Below are 26069 nucleotides of genomic sequence, written 5' to 3'. Positions count from 1 at the left end.
TCTTTAGGAAAACACCCAAAAGGGAACATGTTTGTTACTTCTGCTCTCTTATCTACAGTATACCAGACTTACTGGGTGAAATCTTTATCGTATGCATGTCAGCTTTGCTGGATGGCTTGCTTATGTAACCAGAAAGAATAAATACAAGGATTTCTTGTCTTTCAGGGCTGCTCTCATTTAGAGGAGCCCATCTTTTTGTTCAGCTGAATAAAAACGTAAAGCTTGAAGGCAACTTCTGGTTTCCTGTATTTTTTACCAGCAAAACCTCAGAACCTGCATATCACCATCTGAGGCTGGGGTGGCAGCGCCAACTTCAGATGCTGGAGATGAAGATGCCCAGCTGGTGGTGTGGCCCAAAGTGCATAAGGCCTGACCTGTAGGACTGGTGAGTGACACATGGGTGGTTCCGGTCATGGCCGGAACACCTGCTGGTCCACCAGTTCCAGGCTGGTTTGGACTGTGACCTGTGCTAGGCGTGTGTCTACCGAGGTATCCCCTACCGCTGATAAGGATCTATTGACCCATTTGGAAAAGGGTAGGGTGTTCACTAAACCCGACCTCCATGAAGCATATTACAGGGTCCAAGTCAAACAAGGGGACAAGTGGAAGATGGTGTTTAACCACCCACTAGGAAGTTACCAGTTCCATGTGATGCCATTCGGCTTGCAGGGAGCCCCTGCGGTGTTCATGCAGCTTATCAATGAGGTGTTACATGAGCATTTATACCGTGGGGTTCTCGTGTATCTGGACGATATCCTGATCTACACCTCCAAAATGATGGAACACATCTGACTAGTAAGACAGGTGCTAGAAAAACTACTGGGGGCACACCTGCATGTAAAGCTGTCCAAATGCGAGTTCCACCAAACTTGGTTGGACTATTTAGGGTACCAGATATCGGGGGAAGGTATGGAGGTGGACCCTACCAAAGTCAGGGCTGTGCTGGAGTGGCAGGCACCACAGACCCGTCATCAGTTGCAGAGCTTCCTGCAGTTCGCAAACTTCTACGGGCAGTTCATCCCCTCATTTGCTAAAGTGGCCCTACCCCTAATGGACCTGCTCCGCACGAGACATACAGTGGGCAAACCACACCCCGGTCAACCACTGACATGGACTCTGGCCTTTCAGAGGGCCTTTGAGGACCTGAAGGCCCTCTTTGCAAGGGAGCTGGTCTTACTACATCCCAATCCTGACCTGCCATTTGTCATACAGGCTGATGCCAGCGATGTTGCAGTTCGGGTGGTTCTGCTCCAGAACGGGCAAGGGACACTACAGCCCTGTGCATACACTTCCTGATGTGCACAGAATGGGCATGGGCGATATGGGAAAAAGCATTCACAGTACGGTGGGCACTGTTGACTTGGCAACACTCTCTGGAGGGAGCCAAAGAGCCATTCAGGGTCTAGATGGACCATAAAAACCTTGAGGCCTTGCAGATACCATGGCACCTGTCCCCGAAACAAGTACGATGGGTGCAATACTTCCAACAATTTCATGTCCAGTTGAAATATGTGCCTGGGGGGGAGGTGTAGTAATTTCTTAGCAGACACACTGTCATGTATGCCCCAATATAATAGGCAGGGGGAGGTGGTACAGGCCATTATGCCTCCTTTCAGGCAGTCGGCCGCTCAGGTGGTTGCACGCAAACTGGTGGTCCAGGAGCTGCACAGAGTGAACCAAGGTGATCCCTGACTGCTGGGACATCAGGCCCTGCTGATTGAGAGGGAGGGGTTGGCTTGGAAGGGCAACAAGCTCTACATCCTACAGGCAATAAGGCCTAGGGTGCTATGGAAGTGCCATGATGTGAAACAGGCTGGTCACTTTGGGTTCCTAAAAACCCTGCACCTGGTGAGACACCAATTCTGGTGGCCACGGATGAAGCCGGACATAGAGGCATACGTACAGGACTGCCCCGTGTGTGCCACCACAAAGCCCCATACAGGGAGGCCACCAGTATTGTTGCAAAAAGTGGCGGACCTGACCTGGCCATGGGAGGATATAGCCATGGACTTCATTGTGGAGCTACTGGAGAGCCATGGATGTACAGTAATCGGCCTCTTTTCTAAGCAGGCCCATTTCATTCCATGCAAGGGGTTGCTGTCTGCTCGTAAGATGGCCAAACTGTTTATCACACAGGTGTACCGCCTGCACGGGGTGCCCCAATGGATTATATCGGATCAGGGGTGGTGGTGGTGCAGTTCACTGCTCGCTTCTGGTGTGAGTTCATCTGTTCCATCGGATCGTCCCAAGGACTTAGCTCAGCTTTTCATTCCAATACCAACGGGAAGGCCGAACGAGCCAACACAGTGGTGGAACAGTACCTGCTGTGATGACCCAGGGCCCCGCCTGAGGGCAAAGCAATAGGCTTGCAAGAGAAACAGTCCTTTAATAATTGCCAACGTTCCCCAAGAGCTCCCACATATGCTGGCAAGCCTTCAACCAAAGCACACACCCACACGTTCCTTTCAGCTGCCTCTGACTGAAGGCAATTTCAATACAGCCAGAGAAGTATTCAATATCCTCAAGGCCAGACAGAAAACAAGAAAACAAAACAGAAACTTAATGAGACCTTTTAAATCTCAGCTTGCCTGCAGTCTGCAAGGAGAGAGTCAGGAATGCAGTCTGCGGTCATAAAGCAGGAAACCAGCAGGTCTGGTATTCAAGGTGTCCAGGTTAAACAAAGACAAGAGCACAATTCACAACTGTCCCAAGATACCCTGGTTGTTCCCAGCAAATGCCCCACCCCACAGCGTCTCCTTAAATCTTAATCCCCAGGTGTGTCTTGTGGAGTGGGACAGGACGCTCTCTTCCCAAGCAGGTACCTCAGGTTGGGACATTGAAGATCAGTGTGCTAAAATTATTACATTGCAAACTAAAATACGATATTAAGGAAACACACTTAATAAAACATGGAATTTTTGTTGTTTTAAAGTAAGTAAAGGTAAAGGTAAAGGTTCCCCCGCACATGCGTGCTAGTCGTTTCCGACTCTAGGGGCCGGTGCTCATCTCCGTTTCAAAGCCGAAGAGCCAGCGCTTGTCCGAGGACATCTCCGTGGTCATGTGGCCGGCATGACTAGACGCCAAAGGCGCACGGAACGCTGTTACCTTCCCACCGTAGTGGTCCCTATTTTTCTACTTGCATTTTTACGTGCTTTCGAACTGCTAGGTTGGCAGAAGCTGGGACGAGTAACAGGCGCTCACTCTGTTACGCGGCACTCGGGATTCGACCCGCCAAACTGCCGACCTTCCGATCGACAAGCTCAGCGTCCTAACCCACTGAGCCACCGCGTCCCCAACGTTTTAAAGTAAGAGCTTAATAAATGCTAAATGGAAAATGTCAAGCTGCTTTAGTATTAGGTAGGCAGCTAGCAGTTGAATATCAACCAAAACTGCAAGTAGAGGAAATACAGAAATAAAGTTAAAATGCTTGTCCTATACTACCAGGAACTGAGTCATGGTTCACACATGGCAGCAGAGAAACTTAGAAAAAGGGGGAGTAAACTTTTAAAGTGAGGGGAAAAAGAATTGTTTAGCTCCTTGTGGAAAGGGACCATTCCAGATTCTATTGACCACCAACACTGCTGTGAAGTATCAAGATTTGGCTTCCTGGAGGCATGTTTTGCACTGCAAGAGAGTACCAGCCCCAGACGAGGAAGACATCGAGCCCCAATCACCTGACTGCACCTAGGCAAAGATTGAAGCTTTGCCCAAAAGAAGAGCAAGTTCTAGTAACCTCTGCTTCCCACCAGCATGCAATCTTCAGCCTGGACAGCACCAACAAGAAGTGAACTCTGCTTTGCCATCCTCAGACAATTGAAAAACTTCATACAATCTTTTCCGACACAGTGGAAGTCCAGAGGCGCATGAAGGAAATGATCTGCATCAGGAAAATACTTGATGCCTGCTGTATGGACCATAGTTGTGTTGTTGTTTATTGGCATTTGTATTTTCTTATAAGTCTTAAACCTACTGAGGTTGTATGTGTTTCCCAATGAAATACTTTCTTTACATACCCCTCTGGAGCTATTGTAGACCCTTTATCCCAGAATCTCTCTAATCTTATCTTTTTGCTTATGTTTTGTGTCGTCCTTACGGACAAGAAGTGGGGACTGTGGGAAATGAAAATATAGCCTCCTCCTCATATAACAAGTTGAGGCTGGAACAAACCTGTGATAGGCCCCACAATATAAATGGGATTTTAAAAAAATAGTGATTTAAAACAAAGCTTTGACTTGAACTTCATACTATTTCACAATACAAACGTACTATCTGTAATCTAAAAGGGACGCGGTGGCTCAGTGGGTTAGGACGCTAAGCTTGCCAATCAGAAGGTTGGCAGTTTGGCAGGTCAAATCCCAAGTGCTGTGTAACAGAGTGAGCCCGTTACTCATCCCAGCTTCTGCCAACCTAGCAGTTCGAAAGCACGTAAAAATGCAAGTAGAAAAATAGGGACCACTACGGTGGGAAGGTAACAGTGTTCCATGCGCCTTTGAGTCTAGTCATGCTGGCCACATGACCAAGGAGACATCCTCAGACAAGCGCTGGCTCTTCGGCTTTGAAACGGAGATGAGCACCAGCCCCTAGAGTTGGAAACGACTAGCATGCATGTGCGGGGGAACCTTTACCTATACCTTTTTATCTGTAATCTGCTGAGCTTTGTGCAATATGAAATTGCGAAGTAGATAGGTCTATGTATATTTGGAACATGAATATTATAACCATGGGAGAAATAGGGAACTGAAAGAAGCTGATGGATGCCAGTTCCAATGCACATGGGTATATGTGGAAAGTAGGTTAGCAGGGGGTCAGTAAGAGGTCAGCAAAAGTCAGCAGACCATCTGACTATAGTCTTAGAACAAGAAAGGGTATAAAAGGTTGGGACTGGACCTGATTGATTTGCCATTGGCCTGTAGCTGTCCGATTGGATTCTGCTATTGTCATATGGTTCGAATTATTACAGAAATAAACCTCTGAATCTTAAAGTAAGAATTATCGGTTTGCGTTGCTGTCTCTTTTCTTTCCAATTGGGTTTTTTCAATGAAAGTCTCCTACCAACAGATGGACTGGGTTGACCTGTTACCGTTCGCCGAAGTGGTGTATAATAACGCAGTTCACAGCAGCACCGGATTCGCCCCCTTCTGGGTGGTACATGGGATGGAGTTTGTCCCGATTCCCGAGTGTCTGCAGGGGGACCCCTCCCCGTCACCCCAGGATTGGATAACTCACATTGGTGTGTGTGTGTGTGTGTCTGGGAGACCATGAACAAAGCTTTACTAAAAGCAGAGGAGGCCTTAAAGGCACAGGCAGATAAGAAAAGGGTGCCTCAAAAACCTTTTTGGGTGGGGGATATGGTATACCTGTCAACTAAGTACCTGCACCTGAAAATAACCTGCAAAAAGCTAGGGCCAAAATTTATAGGGCCATTCTGGATTATGTAGGTTATTAACCCAATCGCTGTGCGGCTACAGCTACCCCAGCTTCTGGGAAAGGTACACCCAGTTTTCCATTGCAGCTTACTGAAGCTGGTGGAGGCACCCTCCTTTTGGTCTGTGAAATGGATACCAGCCCCTGTCATAGGGGACCATTATGAGATCCAAGAGGTGTTAAGACTCCCGTATCCGATAGGGTCAGTTACAGTACCTGGTACGATGAAAGGGGTACCCTGTTACGGAGGCATCCTGGGTGGGGGAAGCAGACATACAAGCCCTCCGGTTGTTGCAGCTCTTCCACCAACAGTGTCCCCATAACCCAGGAGGGGGGTTGGCTGCAGTATCCGCCACAGCACGATTAATCACACGTTTCTCCTTGTCTTCCAGGTGGAGCCCTGGTAGAGGCGGCTGCCTGTCAAGCCCCATGGGCTCGACACTGATGGGAGGGGGGAAGGGGGACACACAACGCCTGGGAAGCAGTCAGCAACGGCCTTACCCTCCCCCCCTTACCTGGACTGGTAGAGCATGCGGTTGCTGCCGAACAGCTGAGCGGCTCCACAGCTGGCCCACTGGACAGCTGTTCAGCACAGGGAGGTATCACGGAGCTGAAAGCCTGCCGTGTGTCCCAACGAACAGCTGATCGGTGCAGGGACTTCCCAAGAGGCCAGACACCTGCAGTGTGTCCCGATGAACGGCTGAATAGAGCAGAGAGCCGGAAGCCTGCAGGGCATTCTGCATTGGTGTTCATATCACTTTGCACACCAGATATTGGTTAGGTGGGGGGGAGCCAGTTGGGAAACACATATGTAAGGTGCTGGGAGGAGATTGCTCCCAGCGCTAACTTTGTTTGCTGTTTGCGTTGTTTGGTGTGACTAAACGCATGACAGAACGTTCCATTATCAAAGCCACCCACCTGTGAACTCTACTACTTGTTTCCTGTTGGAGCCAAGGAGGTGGTAAGGATTTCTGACACATTTATTATGCCATGATAAACTTATTTCCTTGAAGTTACAGAACATTGATGAATATGGGGATAAAGGAGCCTGGGTATATATAGATTTCCGGAAAAAGGGGAAAATGCAATTTTGAGATAACTCTATTTCTAAAACCATTTTAAAACCTAAACTTGTGCTCACTTCACTTCTTGGGACTAGAATTCTGTAATTGGGAATTTTAGGAACATCATCCCCAACTTTTTGAAGGCATGAGGATGATGAAGAATATTTACATATGTATATTTGGTTTGCTTTTTTGTGTACTCCAGCAAAATGGGTATTCTGCTATTTTTAAAAATCCAGATAGCTTTTAAAAGGCATAGGCACTGAAATAACAACAAACTATTTTAGCTTATTATAGTTTTCAAATGGTTACATTCTTAAAATTCCTTGAAGCATGAATAAATCTACTGCTTTCCATTAAAAAAGTGCTCTTAATATTTTTCTCCCACAATATCTTAACATTCTTTCTTTGACATGTGAAATAAACAAAAACACAGGCAGATGGATAGAAAATGTGTTTTTTTAGTACATTGAGATTTCTAGCAGCTTTTACATGATACAAAGGGGAGGGGATAAATAAATAACACAAGGTGCAATCATTACAGGTAATGGGGTTGCTAATTAAACCTTCACTCTAAAACAGGCTAATGCACATCCATCCAGAAAGAGACTAGTTTAGAAGTTGGTTGGTGGTAGGTGATGGATTTCAAGTTCAATAGGTAAAATCCTAACACTGTCTCTAGCACAGGTGGAAACCCTTAGGTCTCCAGATGTTGATGAACTACAACTCTAGCAGCCCCAGCCAGCATGGCTAATGGCAGCTGCAATTCACCAACATTGGGACAGCCATTAATATATATAAGCAGTCCTGCAGCAATTTCAATGTTCCTTCACATTTTTTCAACAATTTATTAAGCTAATTACAGAGAGTGTACAGATGTTAGAACAATTGTGCTTGTCCAGCTCCTGATGTAAACAGCAGCAGTTCTGATTGTTTTCAACCTAATAAGATTCTTTTGCTAGGGAAGTTATGCATTCTGGATGTATTCTGATGATTACAATGACTCCCAATGGCTAAAAGAGAAACTACATGTAGAGTTAATTAACAGTACGTTGCTGCACTTCCTTCTTTTCACTTATTCTCAAGTCATTAGGCAACATCAAGGTAAGTAACGCAGCACACCGATTTAGGAGGGTTACCTCTTTCTTTTTTTTTACTGTTTCATTTTCAACTTCCTCTCCCGTATCACTCCCAAATCACAAAGGCACAATTCAAATAGAATGACTACAGTATATGGGAAAATAATATTTCTCACCCTTTTCTTTCTCATTTCCAATTAACCTTCACCCAAAGGAGCACCCCCAAGTGGCTTGTTGGGATGAGCCTTAAAGATTCAGCTAGTCTCCCCTAAGAAATTCCTAGCCTGAGAGATGAACTAATCAGGAATATGAATTTGAGTCTCCCTAATTTAATTCCAATACTTTGACCATTACGCTGCCGGAGCAAGACCTAAGTGGGGTTAGTCTAGCTAGCACCTGAGTAGCTACATAAGGTTATTTCAGAAATAGGCTAGATTGGAAAGTTGAAAACCATATATATCAATTGCAAACATCAAATATTTGATTATTTTTCCTATGCCCGTCCTTATTGTAATCACATCGTGCTGGGGGAGGGGGGTTGCAGTTAATTTCTTTATGGTAATGTTACTAGTTTATTTACCAATGGGTTTTCCATTAATGTCCATAGCTTCCCACAAAACATATCAAGGGTTGCAAGAGAATGGGTTAGACAATTTTGCCCTCCATCAATTATCTTCAGATATTTTTGGCTTTATATAATATTTCACTAGCAGAAGGGAAACCTATTATTCCAGCTTATTCACTTACACTGATACAGTGATTAGTATATTTTTGAAAAAGGCCTGCTTCTATTAAAAGTGGAATCATGATAAGAAAATGTAAATTAGTGTAAAAACTGGCACAAAAATAGACGGGGCGGAGATTGCCATAATGCTTTTTGTAAGGGAAGGAAAAATGAATGATTTTTTGGCTCAGTGGGTTAGGACGCTGAGCTTGTCGATCAGAAGGTCGGCAGTTTGGCGGTTCGAATCCCGAGTGCTGCGTAGCAGAGTGAGCGCCTGTTACTCGTCCCAGCTTCTGCCAACCTAGCAGTTCGAAAGCGCGTAAAAAATGCAAGTAGAAAAATAGGGACCACTACGGTGGGAAGGTAACAGCGTTCCGTGCGCCTTTGGCGTCTAGTCATGCCGGCCACATGACCACGGAGACGTCCTCGGACAAGCGCTGGCTCTTCGGCTTTGAAACGGAGATGAGCACCGGCTCCTAGAGTCGGAAACGACTAGCACGCATGTGCGGGGGAACCTTTACCTTTACCTTTAATTTTATGACTGACATTGACAAATGAATGCTTGTACAAGCACAAGCAGGCCACTGGCATGAAATGGGTTTATTTCAGTTGCTGTATATTATGCAGCTATTTTAGAGATCAGTAAATTGTGGCACATACATTGAGAGCTTCTTTGGGGTTTTCCAGTTGAGAATAGCCTAGTATGTACCTATCAGGAAACCACTATGGAGACTGAATTAATCCCTGCTCAGAGGTATCACATATCCTAAAGCCAATCTCATAATGCTTGTTGACCATCAAGATTTGAAGCCCCACTGGACGCCAAGGCAGAATAGCACAAACAACTGTACATATTCAACACAACAAAATTTATGTAGAAAGTTCACATGTGGAGCTGCTGAATGTCTCAAATTATATCTGTGCTGATATCTGAAGTTGCATAGAAAAACAGTAATGTTTTTGTGGAGGAAAAGTGATTGTTGTCTTCACTGCAGAGTGATATCATCAGTTCCCAGTTCCTATAGTGAAAATACATTCAGAGGGTTACACAGAACAATATGGTTCAGAAATAATATTATTTAGAATTAGTTTGCCTATTTGTTCCTTGGCTCTTTTCAATACTTGATTCCAGATTAAGCAACAAAACATGTTTTTGTTAGCAACCAAGCTTCAACTGGAAGCCATAATTTGATGTCAATTCTGACTTTTTACACTATATTTTGTTACCTTGGTGTATCCTTGTTTCTTTTTGTGCTCTACCTAAGCTTGTTAGCAATCCACAAAGATGCAAATGCTGCCCTTCTCAAGCAAAATTGAACGATTTTTTTCAAGGGCCCAGTTTTCTTTTTCAGTAGCATTTTTCTCAATATTACTCTCAATACTATTTGACAAATAGTGATCTGTTTTCATATATAGCTAAAGTGTAAGCCATGATTTAAAAATCACAGTAAGTGGGTTCATACACATTAAGCCAAAATCAATCATAGCACCATTTGTGAACTAAGCATTACTGTATGCATGGCTTAATTGTTATAAGTCAAATAGTGCCCATGTGGAAGACTGAAGCAAAAATGGCAAGGCACAATAAATATAGACATCAAAATTATCCAGTTTGACCCAGATGCTGTGCTTGATCATGCAAGATGACATTCAGCAATTCAAAAAGCAGACCCTGCACCTGCAGGAATAACACTAGGAAGAGGATGATGATGAAGAAGAAATGCCAAGAAATATCCCTCATTTTCAATTTGGAAATAATTTTTCTTTAAGTGGTTTTATTAGAACAAGAATGATGGCAATTATTCAGATTTTACAGGTATTTTTGTTTGCTTTTTTAATTAAGAAAATTGAGGTAATTAGGGTATCACCGAAACAGAAATCAGCATACTGTATTTATGATTTGGGCCCTGGTGACACTTGCAGGCAAACTCTGCCCACAGCCTGGAGTTAGATCCTGACAGGGCTGAAGGTTAACTCAGCCTTCCATCCTTCTGATGTTCGTAAAATGAGTACCCAGATTGTTGGGGGCAGTATGCTTACATTGTAAACCACCCAGAGTGTGCTGTAAAGCAGGGTTTTTCAACTGGTGGTAAGCGTACCACCGGTGTTACTTTGACACTTGGCAGGTGGTACACAACTGTCCTAAAGAAATGGTAGCGGGGAGGGGGAGAGGAATGAGCTGAAGTGGCGGCAGCGTTGCAGGACTGTTGGGACTTGGCAGAAGCCCCAGGATCAGTGCCGGGCTCCAGCTGATTGGCGCTTCTACAAAGCTGTTGACGCTCAGCACCGGGCTCCAGTTGATTGGCGTTTACGAAAGCAACACATAGCTGGAGGTGTACGGAAAAGGAGGGGAGAGAGGAAAGGAAATATAAAGAGGAGGTTTTGGCGGGAAAGGGCCACCGAGGGGCTGCCCCTGCCCCACCCCCTGGGTACATGCACAGGAGGCAGTGAGCATCCAGGGTCCCTGCTGACCACTCAAAAAGAAAAGAGGCAAGCCCACGCCGACTGGGTGCTGATTTACACCTTGTAGCTACCATCAAAGCCAGAACACGCTGAACCTTAGATCCACGGGGCAGCCCTGGAACCAGCAATGGGCCACCACACCGCCTCAGCCTTGCCCCCTGGGCATGCACAGCCATGTTCTGAGCACTTTGCAGGTTCATTTTTTAAAGCTGCCTGAGGCTCTGGGCAGGAGACTTCCCATTTTGACCCCTCCCCCCTGTTGTTGCCTCTGCTTGAAGAGCCTCTGCATGGCTCTCAGCTCACCTCTCCCAGACCCATTCACATGTTTCTTTGTGTGTGTGTGTGTGTGTGTGTGTGTGTGTGTGTGTGTGTGTGCATGCGCGTGGGGGTTTGTCTCACTCCTTGCAGCTCCACACTGTGACATTGGGGAGGACAAGAATGGGAGAGATAAGAGAAGCTGCGATGGGAACTTCTTGCAGCCTTCCACAGGGCTGGGGGGCAGGAGCTGAGGGGGCCAGGGCATGATGCAATTGGCGTCATTTTGAGAAAAAGAAACAAGTACCCAAAAAAAAGTTTTCATTAATTTGCAGCCTGCCATCGCTAACAGCCTCTGTTGAGGGCGTGGGGCTGCAAGGGGTGAGACACGCACACACCCCGTGCGCACGTGCGCGCACGCACACACACACACACACACACACATGAGTGTGGATCTGGGAGAGGTGAGCTGGGAGCCACCAGAGGCAATGACAGGGGAGGGGTCAAAATGGGAAGTCTCTGCCCAACGCTGCCTGCCTGTTGCCATCTCTGCCCGGAACCTCAGCAGCTTTAAAAAAAAAGTGGAGGAAGGAAGGAAGGAAGGAAGGGAGGGAGGGAGGGAGGGAGGGAGGGAGGGAGGGAGAGGCAACTTGATTGGAAATGCCCTAATTCAAAGGAGAAAGCAGGTTTTTGTTCTGTTTTGTCAGAACTTTGTTGGCAATCCAAGTTAACATTGGTATTCTTGAATTGTGAGCTCTTAGGAAAATATCCCCCCCCCCCCGCTTGTGTGTTGCAAACAGCCATTTCCAGTGGGGAAAACAGGACAAAGCAGAGTGGGGAAAAATATTTTCCTTTGCTGTATTTCCAGTCTGAATTAAACCAAGGCAGGGTCCCTACAGAAGAGCCCTTTTAAGGATTATGTATTAATAAAAAAGCAACTAAGCTACCTCTGTTCCTAAATGCTAAAGCTATTGCACATATAAAATGGTGGAGCTCTGATCAACTATCACCGCCACAATTTTGACAGTTTTTCTGTACTGTTGTCTGTGGATGCCCCCCTTAAATGCAAGCACGGGATAAACTGAGCCTAGTTTTTCTCAATCTTTTAAGTGGCCAGAAACTACTAGCAAAAGTGGCATTTGATCACAAGGCAAGGAGGCATCAAGAAATGTTTCCCCTTTTGCATTTGAGCGTCCAAGAAGGGACAGGAAATGAGAAATGGAAAGAGGAAAGACAAAGAAAAAGAGGGGAAGAGAGCAAGGAAGGAAAAAGAAGGAAAGAGGGGAAGGAAGAAGAAAGACTGAAAAGGGAAGGAAAAAAGAAATGGAAGGAAGGAAGGAAGGAAGGAAGGAAGGAAGGAAGGAAGGAAGGAAGGAAGGAAGGAAGGAAGGAAGGTAGGTTATAATGAGAGGGAGGGAGGCTGTGAGGAATGTCCTGCCTTAGCACTTGGCCACCAGCAGCCCTGCTGCCCTTTCACCATCCCTTTGCCCCCTCCTCCTGGCCTATCCTGGTGGTCTCCCATCCTACCATGAAGGATGCTTTGGTTACAAAGCCAGGTCTCCTCGCATGGAGAGGGAGTGGGCCTCCCTCTGACCCACACACTTTGCCCTCCTGCACCCACCATGAGCAACATGGCCAAGTAGAGTGAGCACAGCAGCAGCAGCAGCCTCGAGGAGGAGGTAAGTGCAGCCGGGCACCCCCTCAGGGAAGTGGGGCTGGACTCGGTTGAGCTGCAGGCTCCTGGTGCCCTGGAAGCTTGAGGGCCAGGCTGGGCTCTTGCCCTCTGCTGCGCAGGGCTCTGGGCAGCCCACACCACAATCCGGGAGTCCCCTGCATGGCCCAAGAGGGACAGTGAGGCTCCTCTGGTGTACCATGCCATGGTGCCCACCCCAGTCCCACCCCCTCCACTGGAGACCCCTAGATCCTCCCCACAGCGACCCCGCCTCCCCTCACAGGCACCCCCTGACCTGAGTGACAGTAAGTTGGCCATGCCCCACCCCCCCAGCCATTGACTTTGCTTGTCAAAAGGTTGCAAAAGGGGTTCACTGGGACCATCAGAAATATGAATCAGTTGCCAAGCATCCCAATGTAAATCACATGACCCTGGGGATGGTCATAAGTGTGAAAAATGGTCATAAGTCTCATTTTTCAGTGCCGTCGTAACTTCGAACAGTCACTAAGAGAACTGTTGCAAGTCAAGGACTACCCGTACTTTATCACTTTTTTTTCCTTTTTTATGGCCATCAAGTTTTTGACACCTTGCTAGGCGATAGGTGGTACTCGAATATTGCCATATCCTAAAAATGGTACAATCAGTGAAAAGGTTGCAAAGCCCTGCTGTAAAGCACTATGGGTTGGTATATTAGTCTAAGTGCTATTCCTATTCCTATACTTACCTGAAACATCTGAATAAAAAGTAGCAAACAAATGTACTAAGATTCCTCTTCGTCTTCCTCTTCTTCCTTTTCTTCTTCCTCTTCTTTCATTTGTTCCTCCTCTTCTTCCTGTCCTGCTTCTGCTTCCTTTCGTTACACAAAATAATGGAAGAATAGTCAAACAATGAAGTTAAAAGAAACATCTGTTATAGCAGATGTGCATATTTTCTCATGGGACAAAATAAGAAGCTTATGCTACAATGCAAAGTTCATATTGATTTTAAAAGTAACCAAGTTCAGTACTCTTGACATGCCACATATAAACTGGTCTCTAATTCTGACATAAATTGTGAATAAGAAAGAATTCCTTCATTTGAATGTAGCATATACCATATGCAATTATAATGCATTGCCAGCAATTTCATTTTGCTAAATAAAAATGTAAACTTCAAGTAAAATGCTTATTGCATTTTATGAATATTGTTTCTTTACAGAAACACATACAGACATAAGTAATTACCCCTACTGATTAAATGAGAACACAGAGACTTTTCTCTTGGTACAAAATGTCAACTTAACTTTCTACAGTAGTCTATACACATACACCTAAGTACAAAGAGTTGTTTAGAATAGGCCCTTTGACTTTCAAGCCTTTCTATTTAATTAGGTAATTATAAGAAATCTCATCACCATACTGTTATATTTGTTGGGAGAATAGCTCTGGAATACATTGGAGCAAATAATGTACATTAGATTATCTACACAGGCATGTTAGGTGGTTATATAAATTTGTTAAATATATAAAATACAATAGTTGTATAAAAATAAAATAGTTGTATATAATACAACTACAATTGAAATGGTAACTTCAGTTTAACGTTGGTTCCCTAATCACCCACAGATATTCACTACCCTCTGAATTATCCTTACCTCTGACCAGAAGAGGGCACTGGGTTTGTGCCCAACTTCAACATGCTTATGAGAATTAAATAAAAATGTTGCTTGTTAGATTTCAGTCCTGTTATATTCCCAAAGTTAATTTGGAAGAAAAATAGCTGTCACAGCACATTTTAAATATATTTAAAAGGAATGAACACAATGAAAAAAATCATGTGAAATAAGGAATTCAGACTTGTTACTGAACTTCTGTTGCTGGCTGCTCTTCATCTTGTTCCTGCAACAGACCGTGAAAGACTATTGCTAAAAAGGGATTTAAAAAGAAAGCCAAAAAAATGATAACACTACCGTTGAGATACATATAATAATAATAAACCTTTATTGTCAAAGTACATGTGTACATTGAGATTAGCTGAGCCTCCCCCCCCCCGTGCTCCCTCCCCTGTGACAACAAACCCCCCATCCTACCACACCATGTGAACCAACTACACCACACACCGGCCTCCCAAGTCAATTCTGCATAAGTTCACAGAGATTATATCCCATTCAAAAGCCTAACAGCCCACGGATAAAAGCTATTTTTCAGCCTGTTGGTACGGCTGGCTATACTCCTATATCTCCTACCCGATGATAGGAGAGTAAAGAGATACCGTGCAGGGTGTGAGTCATCCCTGTAATACTTTCCTGTCCGCGGCTGTCAGACCAGCATACCAAACCACAATACCATACGAGAGGACACTCTCTATAGTAGACCAGTAAAAGAGGGTCATAAGCAGTTGTTCTACCCTGTTCTTCTACAAGACCCTGAGAAAGTGAAGCCTCTGTTGGGCCTTTCTAGCCACCTGGGTTGTGTTAACTTTCCAGGTCAGAACTTCACAGAGGTAGACTCCCAGAAATTTAAAGGAGGAAACTCTCTCTACACAGTCCTCCCCGATGTAAAGGGGGGCATTGTTATTCTTATTGTCGAAATGAAAACCATCAGCATTGCCTGCACTTAGTGACTCTCCAGTTGCATAGCATGGGATTTGTCGCTGGCTACAGAATTCGGCATTTGGTGAACATCAGATTTCTCTTTTAAAAAAACCCAAATGCTTGTTGAAAAGACAGGCTTGAAAAATCAACCACCTACTGGAGAACAAATCAGAAGGTATGGGGCAGGTCCTTATTGTTCTCCACTTCTGGCTGAAAGACACTGATATGCTGTATGAAAGCAGTTTAAATATTTCTTCGGTGTGCATGTAGTAGAGGTTACAGAATTTGGCTCATCTTGGCACAGTTTTGGTTAATCCTGTGCCAAATATTGTAAATCTTAGCCTTTTCTTTCTTCTTGTTTTGTTCTGCTTCTAAGCTTCCCCGTTACCATTCCTGGGGAAGGAGATCAAGGGCCATGGGTCTTCTGTTGTTTACTTACTTGCCCAGATTTCTATAAGGGTTTAAAGAGGTTGGGTTGATAGGGACTAGCAGGTAGAAGAGCAACAGCAGTAGTGTTAGTATTTGCAGTGTAATTCTGCCAAGGCGATTCTTGACAACAGACTTGCTAAGTGTCATATAATGCTTAATTTGAGTTAAACGGAAAATGAATTTAAATATAAGGAAAGAAGGGACAGTGGTTGTGCAATTTTTTATGCCTGCAGCAATGCTGGGAACACTATTGTTTTTGTTGCAACCTGTTCTTTGCACTGCAACCAATTTCAGCTTGGAACTACAGATAAAAGGGCTTATTTTTATTCCTCCAGAAGGAAGAATTACTTATCACTCCTTAGCAGTCATTTGCCTGGAAATATGAGGCTTGGAATTATGTAAGGAATGTGACTGTGTGTGATAAAGTACAGTTTCATATTGTATCTCCCAGCATTGCAGTCATGAAGAACAGATTCCAGGGCTACACTTGATTTTCTGGGGAATCCCGAAGAAGCCTAGAATGATTGGAACTCCATCACAATTGTGGATGAAGCAGATTTCTTTTCAACATTTGTTTTAGGGTTTAAACTTTACAATTGCAGGCCATTGTACTACCAATTTTTGGCAAATATATTAAGAGTATTTCACAAAAAGGTGAGTTTGGTGCACAAAAAACCTTGGGGCTGCCTCAAATTCTCATGCATTTTGGTGAATCTAAACCATGCTATCTAACTGTGCTTGGTAGAAATGAAAATTGGGCAAAAGATGATTTATTAGCTCTAGTGGGGCTTTTTGTCTGGGTAATCCTCAACTTACAACCGTTTGTTTAGCAATCATTCAAAGTTAAAACAGCACTGAAAAAGTGACTTACAACTGCTCCACACACTTGTGATTGTTGCAACATCCTTATGGTCATGTGATCAAAATTTGGGTACTTGGCAACCAACATGCATTTACAATGGCTGCAGTATCCCAGGATCATGTGATCCCCGTCTGTGACCTTCTCACCTGGCTTAAGGTTCACTTAACAACCACATGATTCACTTAATAACTGCAGTGATTCATGGCGGAAAAGGTTGTAAAATTGGGTGTGACTCACTTAACAACTGCCTTGCCTAGCCACAAAAATTCTGGTCCCAATTGTGGTTACAAATTGAAGACTACCTCTATAATAGCTTATGCCAGACATGTCAAACTCGTGACATCACGTGATGTCGCGCAACGTATCGGGACAGTTTTGCCATTGCCGGCAATGGGGTAGGCACAGCTTCTGCATGAAGTGTCCGGCCTGCAGGCCGGCAGTTTAACACCCCTGGCTTATGCAGTCAAGTAACACCACCCCTGCAGAACAGCCAGGTATCAGCAGGTTTAGTGGAAATCCCACAATTAGAAAATATTTATTTTGAAGAAAGGGGAGCTAAACACCCCAAAATCATTTTTTGGTCCATGAATATAGGAATGCTGAGGGGTCGGGGGGAGGGGCAAGGGAGAGAGGGAGGGCAAACTAGTAGGGAGAGAAAATGGAAGAGGACAGACTGAATTCTGCAGCAGCCACCTTGCTGCAGGTCACATCTGTAAATATTCAGAGACTCATTCTTGCACAAAATGTAGAGGAATAAAATTGAATGAGAAAAGTTTTGAATAAAACCGGCAAGAGAAAGAAAATAACCTTTGCTTCGGTAGTCTCAGCCTGAGCTTCACCCTCAGTCTCCGCCTCGGGCGTGGCCTCAACCTCATCTTCTGCTTGTATCTCATTTTCTTCAGTAACTGAAGATTTTTCAGTCTCCTGGCAACAACATGAGTAATATCAGAATCACATGGCTCAGTGAGGCTCACTATGATGATTTTAAATAATCTGATTTGGTCACTTAAATTTTTAAAGGCATAATTGAGTGATACCTTTATGTTCTGAGCTTGCATACTCTTTCATGTTATATTGGTTAGACACACACATTCGTAGATTAATATGAGTATTTTTGTGATTCAGTCAGGTGTGCTATTTCAAGTTTAGAATGGTTAGGTCTGCAAACTCGTATTTTTCTGTTCACATAATGGGAGCACATTATATTTCAAGCAGCATTCTGACTAATCCCTGGAGAGCTGTCATCCTCAAACAGAAGCCTTATTCATATCTTACCAATGAATAGGGCACACAGATATATTGGCAGATCTGGGAGCGTGCTTTTCATCCACCCTTAATATTGCACTTATGAGCCAGCTGTGTCTTCTGACTTCCCACACTTAACGTGAAAGCCTGAATGTGAAATCGTAGTTGTAATTTGGATCGCCACACAGTCTGGCATCTGGCCTGCCTAGATCTGCTTATAACTACAACTATATGTACACTGTGAGTTTATGCACTCAAAACAAATTCTTTGTGTGTCCAATCACACTTGGCCAATAAAAAGTTCTACTCTACTCTACTCTACTCTACTCTACTCTATTCTACCCCACTTCTGCAATATACATAAGCATCCTATACCCCTGCATGCAAGTAGAAGAATTTCACTCGCAACCCGGTGTCTTTCACACCTTTGCGATCACAATAGCCTTTATAGATAACAGGCAGATAAAACCTATTATTTAAGAATTCTGTTTTTTCCCCATGAAACTAAATTCAGCACAGATGTGTGCATGCATACAAACATAGATTTAAATATTTTTTGATATACAGAAAAGAAATATATTGCCTCTGCAATTTTGTTCTCTTCTCCAGAAATATCCCCATTTGGCACAGTCAATTCTTCCTCTGTAATCCTCCCTTCCTGTGCAAAAGGATACAAATAATTGAAATCTTCTGAAAAACAGGTAGAAGCAAGTGAGCCAGGCAGTTTTATGGCCTAAACAAAGTGCAGTGATAGATGGACTCAGCATATTTAGTTGCATTCTTAGGCCATAAAAATATAGCAGAAACTAGAGCAAATACAGGTTCTCTTAACTTTTGCTATTTATTATCTTACTCTCTGGAATACACAACATCAAAACAATTAGAAGGCATAGAATAACTTAGAGAAAACACTGAAGCATTATCTCATTCTTCATTGATAGGCAATGCACTTCTTTGGTTATGATAATCCTTATGTAGACTTCATTGGGCAGAATGAGGATATTGCTTCAGGCAACAGATGCTAAAGACAGAGTGGCTGGTTTCATACATTACACCTAAGGTATGAATGATGCTTTGCAAATGGCAATGGTTAGGCTTATACACCACTCTGATCCAAACCCAAACAAGCTATGTTATTGCTTAGTGCATTATGTGAACTCAGCCAGGAATCCATGGATATGTTGGTATTTTGGGAGGAGGGAGATGGTGGTCAAGGCCAGTTCCCCATCTTTTGAAACACAGAGCCGTTGAGTAGTGAATGTTGTAGGCTTCCTGCACTCCTTAAACTAAACTATTCTCAGTAGATGAATTGTCCTATGAATATTGAGATGAAAAGTATTTTGATTGTTTTTACAGAATGTACATCTTCCATAATGTCATCATAACCCTGCTATTAAAACATTGTGAGTATCATTTTTAATGCATTATTACTAAACTGTATGTCTACTTTTTATTATTCAGGGAAATTCCAAATGCAGATTAGTGCAGAAATGCTATATTTGTTAGGATTAAGAAGGAATGTAAATTAGCATTAATCAAACCGAATACTGATGGCAGAAACAAGTTTTGAGAGGCAAGCTGCATTTTACATAAAAACACTTTCCTTTTTGAATGTAAGAGAATTGTTCGTCCTGCATAGAATTTATGTATTCATTATTTATTTATTTTATTTATTTTATTGGATTTATATACCGCCCTTTCCCGAAGGACTCAGGGTGGTTTACAGGGTATTTAGAGCCTTGGTGGAGCAGTGGGCTAATGCCTCCTTAAGTAACACCAGCTGCCTGCAATTAGTGCAGGTTCGCATCCCACCAGGTTCAAGGTTGACTCAGCCTTCCATCCTTCCGAGGTAGGTAAAATGAGGACCCAGATTGTTGGGGGCAATTAAGCTGACTTTGTAATAATGCCGCTTGGGGTGTGTGTGAAAGCCCTAATAAGCAGGCATATACATAGAATGAAGGCTACTGCTAAGCTTGTAAGCCGCCCTGAGTCTTCGGAGAAGGGCGAGATATAAATGGAATTAAAATAAAATTAAAATAAAAAAATAAAACAAAGATCGATACAAAAGTTAAAAACAATTTAAAAAGATTAAATCAATCCCTGAAAAAAAATAAAAGCCCCAATTAAAATTAAAATTCTCAGCCTGGGCCGGAGAGCTCAAAGAGCCAGGTCTTCAGGTCCCGGCGAAATGAACGAAGGTTGGGGGCATTGGTATTTATTTAAAAAATGACATATCTATTTTCAATGATAAGAAATTTTAAGTTGTTTTTTTTTAGGATTCCAGCTCTGTTTGACTTAAAAGAAAAGTAATCTTGTTTTCCCTTTAATTTATTATCCCCCTTATTATGACATAGAAGTGTAGAATTGCATGTACTGTTCTGTATATGCGTTAATTGTCCTTAAGAAAAGATTCTGAAAGCAGAAATATCAGTCTATCCTTGCAGGACAGCCAGCTGCCCCATATAATCACTGTGTTTCAAATTACATTAATTGCATTACAAGGGTGGAAAGAAAATTCTCAGAAATTTAATTTAGCACACAAATGTGGTGAAAGATTATTAGGAAATACAGTATATTCCATCCAGCTCTTTTTCTTTTTTCCTCACTTCCCTTCATATTCTTACAATATGTCCATGCTACTGTCCTTTAAAGCAGAGGTGGGGAACAATGGCCCCTTTATGAATTGTGGACTTCAACTCCCAGAATTCCTGAGCCAGCTCAAGAATTCTGGGAGTTGAAGTCAACAAGTCATAAAAGTTCCATCATTCCCCACCCCTGCTTTAAGGTTATCAGAGAAAGGGGACATTCTCTTATGGAAAGGAATAATTATTTGGCTTTTCATAAATTTCTTGATATTATTTTAGCTTCTTGATCTTACTTTATACTCCCAGATATCTGTTCAATATAGGGTTTAATAATATCTGAAGGGCCTACAGGTTGCCTGCCCTGGTCCAATGTATACATTTTTTAAAAAGAGAGAGCTGGGAGATGAAGGGCTCACTGGACTATGCAGTAGAACTAAGTGGCCTACAGCTATCTGAAACTGCAGCTTCATTTTTTAAAAAAAAAACCAGCATATCAATTTTATAAGACAAATCAAAAGAAAAATAAGATAAGATAAATTCATACCATTGAGCCTGGGGGAGGAGCAAGTCCTAGGAATGAATAAATATAATTTTCTTCTTTTGCACAGAAAAATGAATCAAAATCCTAAAAAGGAAACAAAAACACATAAACATGATCTTAACTTTTCAAATTAAGCCAAACCAATACAGTAAAGAAAAATAACTGAAGCAGGATAGTGGAATGTCACTTATTTCAACTATCCATCTGACCGACCTATTAGCATAGTCTTTCCCTGTTAACATGCTCCTGCATTGTGGGCCTAAATTAATTTAGATCAAGGAATCTCTTTCTCACAAACTTTATGAAGCATGTTATGTGCATTTCGTAAACACATTATCCCTTAACCACATTAAACTTTTTTTTCTTACCCCACAATACTGTTCCTCATTGAATATCTGGGGAGGGAGAGGGATCCCATTTTGTGGCTTCTTTTCACCTGGAACATTTTCTCTCATCCATTTCCGGTTGTCTTCATCACAGGCTATGTCCATTTCTTTAAAATCAATTTTGTTGGCCTCTAAAAAACCTACTACTTCTTGCTGTTTTTTTTTAATCTGGTCAGATAAGAGAGAGAAAATGAATTGATTATTTCATATTTCAATTTATGGAGGCATAAAAACCCAATTCTTTATTCAAATTATAGCTGCAGTTGAATATTTAACAAGGAAACTGAAAAAGAAAAACTACTTGCTGAGGGCAGAGCAGATGCTAATGTGAGAGAGTAAGAGTGACTATTAATAATGGATGTTACTTTTGCAAAGCAAGCACAGGCATGATTATATATAATTAAGTCTCACTGATTTCAACTTATTGCCAATTTGTGTTTAGAATTGTATTATTACTTGGTAAGTCCAAAGCAGGTAGCTCCATTAGCAAATCTTAGCTGATCTCAGAAAAACTAACTAAGCAAGATTAGTCATGATTATTTCTTGTAAAGGAGACTGCCATGATGAAGATAAGTTCTGAGTCTTGACAAAGCTGATATTGCCATACTGATGGCTTTCCCCCCCCCCCCCAATGATCTCCAACAGGGAATTTGCCTATCAAAGTAGAGTAGATACGCATTGGGTTAATGTGTTAATTGGCTTCCACAAAAATAGCAAAGGCTAACTGAAGATTGCTATCATTGGACAAGCTCTAAATGGGCAGGAAGCAGCAGCCAACAACTTTAACATTACAGAAAGAAAATAGAAGCATAGAGAACTGCATTGCTGGATGTGAAAGAGATAGGGTTGACAGTTGACAGATGGACTGCTAGCAGGGGTACCAATCAAATGCCTTGTCTCTTTCCCAATCCAGCCCTCATAACTAGCCCTTTGTTCTTATATGACATCAACTGTCCTGTACTGCCTTCAGGTGCAAAGGGGAATTCTACCCCATTTGCAAGCACTGAAGTAAAGTTCAGCTTTTAGTCCAGATGATTTTTAGGATTATGAGAATATAGGATGTTTTGCAAGCCACTTCTTACAAGTAGAATTACTTGATTATATGAGATGTGGTCAGGATAGGCAGTTTATCTTACAATATCGGGTAAGTAAAAGAATAAGAGAGAAAATGTCTCTCTACATTGTTCTTCCTGTGGAAGACAAGGTCATGCATTCTTGGAATGCATATATGTAATTCTCCTGTCACAGAATAATTTGTTGACACAACAGTAACAGAGTTGTTTTTAGCCACCCTGGTCAGCACCCACTTAGCAATGTTCATTTATAAGGAGATGGAGGAATGTCTCACATTTACAGGGCTTGGAATGTTTTAGTTTGGCAAGAACTTTTTCTGATGATTTCCAAGAGCAGAGCACACATCACCAATAAGGATCATTGGTCATCCATTGTAGCCTGAACTTTTGCAAGTGCTTCACTATTAAACTTAGAGATGAAGCAATAGCCTCATTTGTTTGGAGCTGTCTCCTTCAATGCTTGTTGGACTCAGTGGGAGTAAGCAACCAAATCTGAATAAGGAAGAGATGAGTGTCCTGAGAAAGGGAGATTGATTAAGGGTACCTTTTTCCTGTTCTCTAACCCCAAATCTTGCACTTACTGGATGTAAGCAGTTTTGAAATGGCAACTGGAAATGATAAGTAGCAATGAATAAATAAATCAACAGAAGAAAAATAAAATTACATTAGCCCAGACATGTCAAACACAAGGCCCGGGGGCTGGATCCGGCCTGCGAAGTGGTTTCATGTGGCCCGCAAAGCCATCCTGGAAACAGTGAGGGAACGGCCCCCACTGCCCTGGCCCAGAGACCCTCCTTCTGCCAGAGACCCTCAGATCTGTCCCATTCCAGACCAAGCCGCCATAGGTACCCTTGATGCAAATGATATAGAGCTAGCCACGCCCACCCAGTAGGCCATACACACTCTAGCCACGCCCACCCAGTAGGCCATGCCCACCCTGGCCATACCCACCCGGCCCCCTGAGGGCAACCGCAATGCTGATGTGGCCCTCAATGAAATTGAGTTTGACACCCCTGGATTAGCCTATGAACAAACTCCATATGAAAATGTCCAGGTAAATAAAAATATTAATGTACCTGCAACGTTGCATTTGTAATGCAGTAATTTCAATGTGTCATATTTCCAGGCATTTACAAATAGAAACATATGCATTTAACCCACAAGACAAGATTCAAATCCGGCCCTTAATCTTAATCAAGCCTTCTACACATTTCTTATGACTTCTATTTATAAATCTAGTTCGGAAACTGTCCTGAATATCAGGCAGATTTTAAATCAGCTCCAAATGCTAAGAGTACATCCAACAACAACAACAAAAAATCAATAAACCTAAATCTCAATTAATTAAGCAGCTTTTATTTCTAAATTAATTTGAAAACTCAGCACAGAGATTTAGCAGTACTGAAATCAAGGTCCTTAGTGGCATGGTGGGGCTTATTGGATGAAAGATTGGAGGTCTTAAATTTCCTTTTCCCCTGGCGTCCTCTCCTCAGTTCCTTGGCTCCACATCCTGTATTACTTTTTCGTAATTTCAAAGGAAGAGAGAGAGAGAGAGAGAGAGAGAGAGAGAGAGAGAGAGAGAGAGAGAGAGAGAGAGAATTTCTATTGGCAGTGGTGGGATTCAGATATGTGAACAACCAGTTCTCTGTGTGGATGACACTTCTGGAAGTCCATTCTGGGCCTGGGCAACAAAAAATTAGCTACTGGTTCTGCCGAAGTGGTGTGAACTGGCTGAATCCCACCACTGGTCTATATCCATTTTGATCCAGGATTCTCAGAGGCAGCTGCTCGCCAGATTCAAGAAGCATTTCTTGCAGGCCTACCATAAGGTGCTTGGGATTGAATCTGGATCTTTTTGAATGCAAATCATATTCCTTAGCCCTAAGTAGGAGTCCATCACAAGGGTGCCAATGAGAACCTATTACTGCTCATCCTTGCAATAGAACATGCTGTGTAGTGAGGAGAGATGTGGATACAAACTTCCACTTTTAATTTGCTTCATTCCTTTTAAGAATGGAAGCAGCTAAATAAATAAAATAAACAAACAAGTTATTATATGTCAATAAACAATAACAAATGGTTTGGTGTGAAAGCTCAATAAATATAGGTAGCCCTCACCTCAACTTACAACCACAATTGAGCCCCAAATTTTTGGTTGCTAAGCATGACAATTGTTGAGTGATTTGTCCTCATTTTATGACTTTTGCCGCAGTTGTTAAGCAAATCACTGCAGTTGTTAAGTGAATCATATGGTTGTTAAGCTAATCTGGCTTCCTCCATTGACTCTGTTTACCAGAAGCTGGCTGGGAAGGTTGCAGGTGGTGATATGCAGGTTCTGAGGTTTTGCTTGATAAAAAAAATACAGGAAACCAGAAGTTGCCTTTAAGCTTTACGTTTTTATTCAGCTGAACAAAGACGGGCTCCTCTAAAAGAGAAAAGCCCTGAATGACAAGAAATCCTTAAATTTATTCTTTCTGATTACATAAGCAATCCACCCAACAAAGCTGACACACATAAGATAAAGATTTCACCCAGTAGATAAGAAGGGAGAAAGCAGAAGTAGCTAAAAATGTTCCCTTTTGGGTGTTTCCCTAAAGACATCGAACGTTCCCAGGTGGGTTAGGACATTGGGTGTTTTCCTTGCCGTCCTTTCGTGACCCTGCATCCATGACTCTGCAAGTGCCCAAAGACAGCAGGACTGCTTTGAAGGAGCAGGCAGGACAGCAGGCTTAACAGAACTCAACTTTATTCTGAACCAGGCAAAGAACAAGTAAACAGCACTCCTATTTATACTTACAGCTGTCAGATATTTAACCAATCGGGGCTGTGCCGGTTTCCCGCTTGTTTGTCTTAGCCAATCGGTGTCGGGCCGGTTTGACAGCTCGGAGCTGTCAAACTGGTGGCGCGTGCGCGGTAGCCGGCGACTTTGACAGCCGAGAGCTGTCAGCCGGCTTGCGCTTGCGTGGTTGATCTCCGGCAGCTTTTGACAGCTGTCAAAAGCTGCCGCGGCTTTTACCTCAGCCCCGTTGAACTATATTACTGACTTGTGTGTATGATTAAACATGTAAATACATAACAAGGACCATCTGCACATATTCACAGTTGATACTTCCTATGCTGTCTCCTAATTCCTGGTCAACGATGGTGATCATAGGCACTTGGACAGTGCAACTGTCATAAATACATGCCACTTGCCAAATGATGTGGATTTTGATCACATGACCATGCAGTGGTTGTAAGTTGAAAAATGATCATAGGTCACTTTTTCCCGTGCTGTTGCAACTTCAAACATTCGCTAAATGAATGTCTGTAAATCAAGATTACCCATATTCTATATATAAATTTCACTTCTTGATTGTTACCTGGATGACTTCAGGAAGAAAAGTTAACAGGTAAAAATTTAACTTTTTTTTAAATAAGATTTCTTGGCCAGTTCCTATTTTATCGTTATTAAAAAAATGGTATCTGCAAATGTGGTTAAAATACAGTGCAAGAAAAAGGGGTCTATATCAGTGGTGGGAATCAAATATGTGAACAACCAGTTCCCTGTTCAGATACTGCTTCTGGAAGTCAATTCTGGGCAACAAAAAATTAGCTACTGGTTCTGCCAACTGGTGCGAACTGGCTGAATTCCACCACTGGTCTATATCCATTTCGATCCAGGATTCTCAGAGGTGATAATTTCCATTTATGTG

General features: G+C 42.8%; 1 protein-coding gene across 4 annotated transcripts in view; it reads right to left on the bottom strand.

The window, feature by feature from the left end:
- Window positions 1–6940: 6940 nt before the first annotated feature.
- Window positions 6941–26069, bottom strand: part of SH3BGR (SH3 domain binding glutamate rich protein) — a 29994-nt gene continuing 10865 nt past the window's right edge. The window contains exons 2-9 of one of the 4 annotated variants that reach the window (XR_014026234.1): window positions 21284–21469; window positions 20919–20999; window positions 18373–18447; window positions 17352–17468; window positions 14529–14558; window positions 13406–13531; window positions 8819–9310; window positions 6941–8477 (exon numbers count right to left, since the gene is read on the bottom strand). Coding sequence is in view for 1 of the 4 variants with exons in the window: in XM_081326232.1 (XP_081182358.1) it covers window positions 13442–13531; window positions 14529–14558; window positions 17352–17468; window positions 18373–18447; window positions 20919–20999; window positions 21284–21469 (579 nt within the window). In the remaining 3 variants the exon portion in view is untranslated. Of the gene's footprint in view, window positions 8478–8818; window positions 9311–9396; window positions 10619–13405; window positions 13532–14528; window positions 14559–17351; window positions 17469–18372; window positions 18448–20918; window positions 21000–21283; window positions 21470–26069 lie in introns of those variants that run through there. The other 3 variants (XR_014026233.1, XR_014026235.1, XM_081326232.1) reach the window with 3 other exon arrangements.

The sequence above is a fragment of the Vipera berus genome (assembly GCF_964194415.1).
Source record: "Vipera berus genome assembly, chromosome: 4".
NCBI classification, from domain to species: Eukaryota; Metazoa; Chordata; class Lepidosauria; order Squamata; family Viperidae; genus Vipera; species Vipera berus.
Note: the sequence above shows the minus strand (reverse complement) of the source record. Positions and strands in the feature narration are given on the sequence as shown.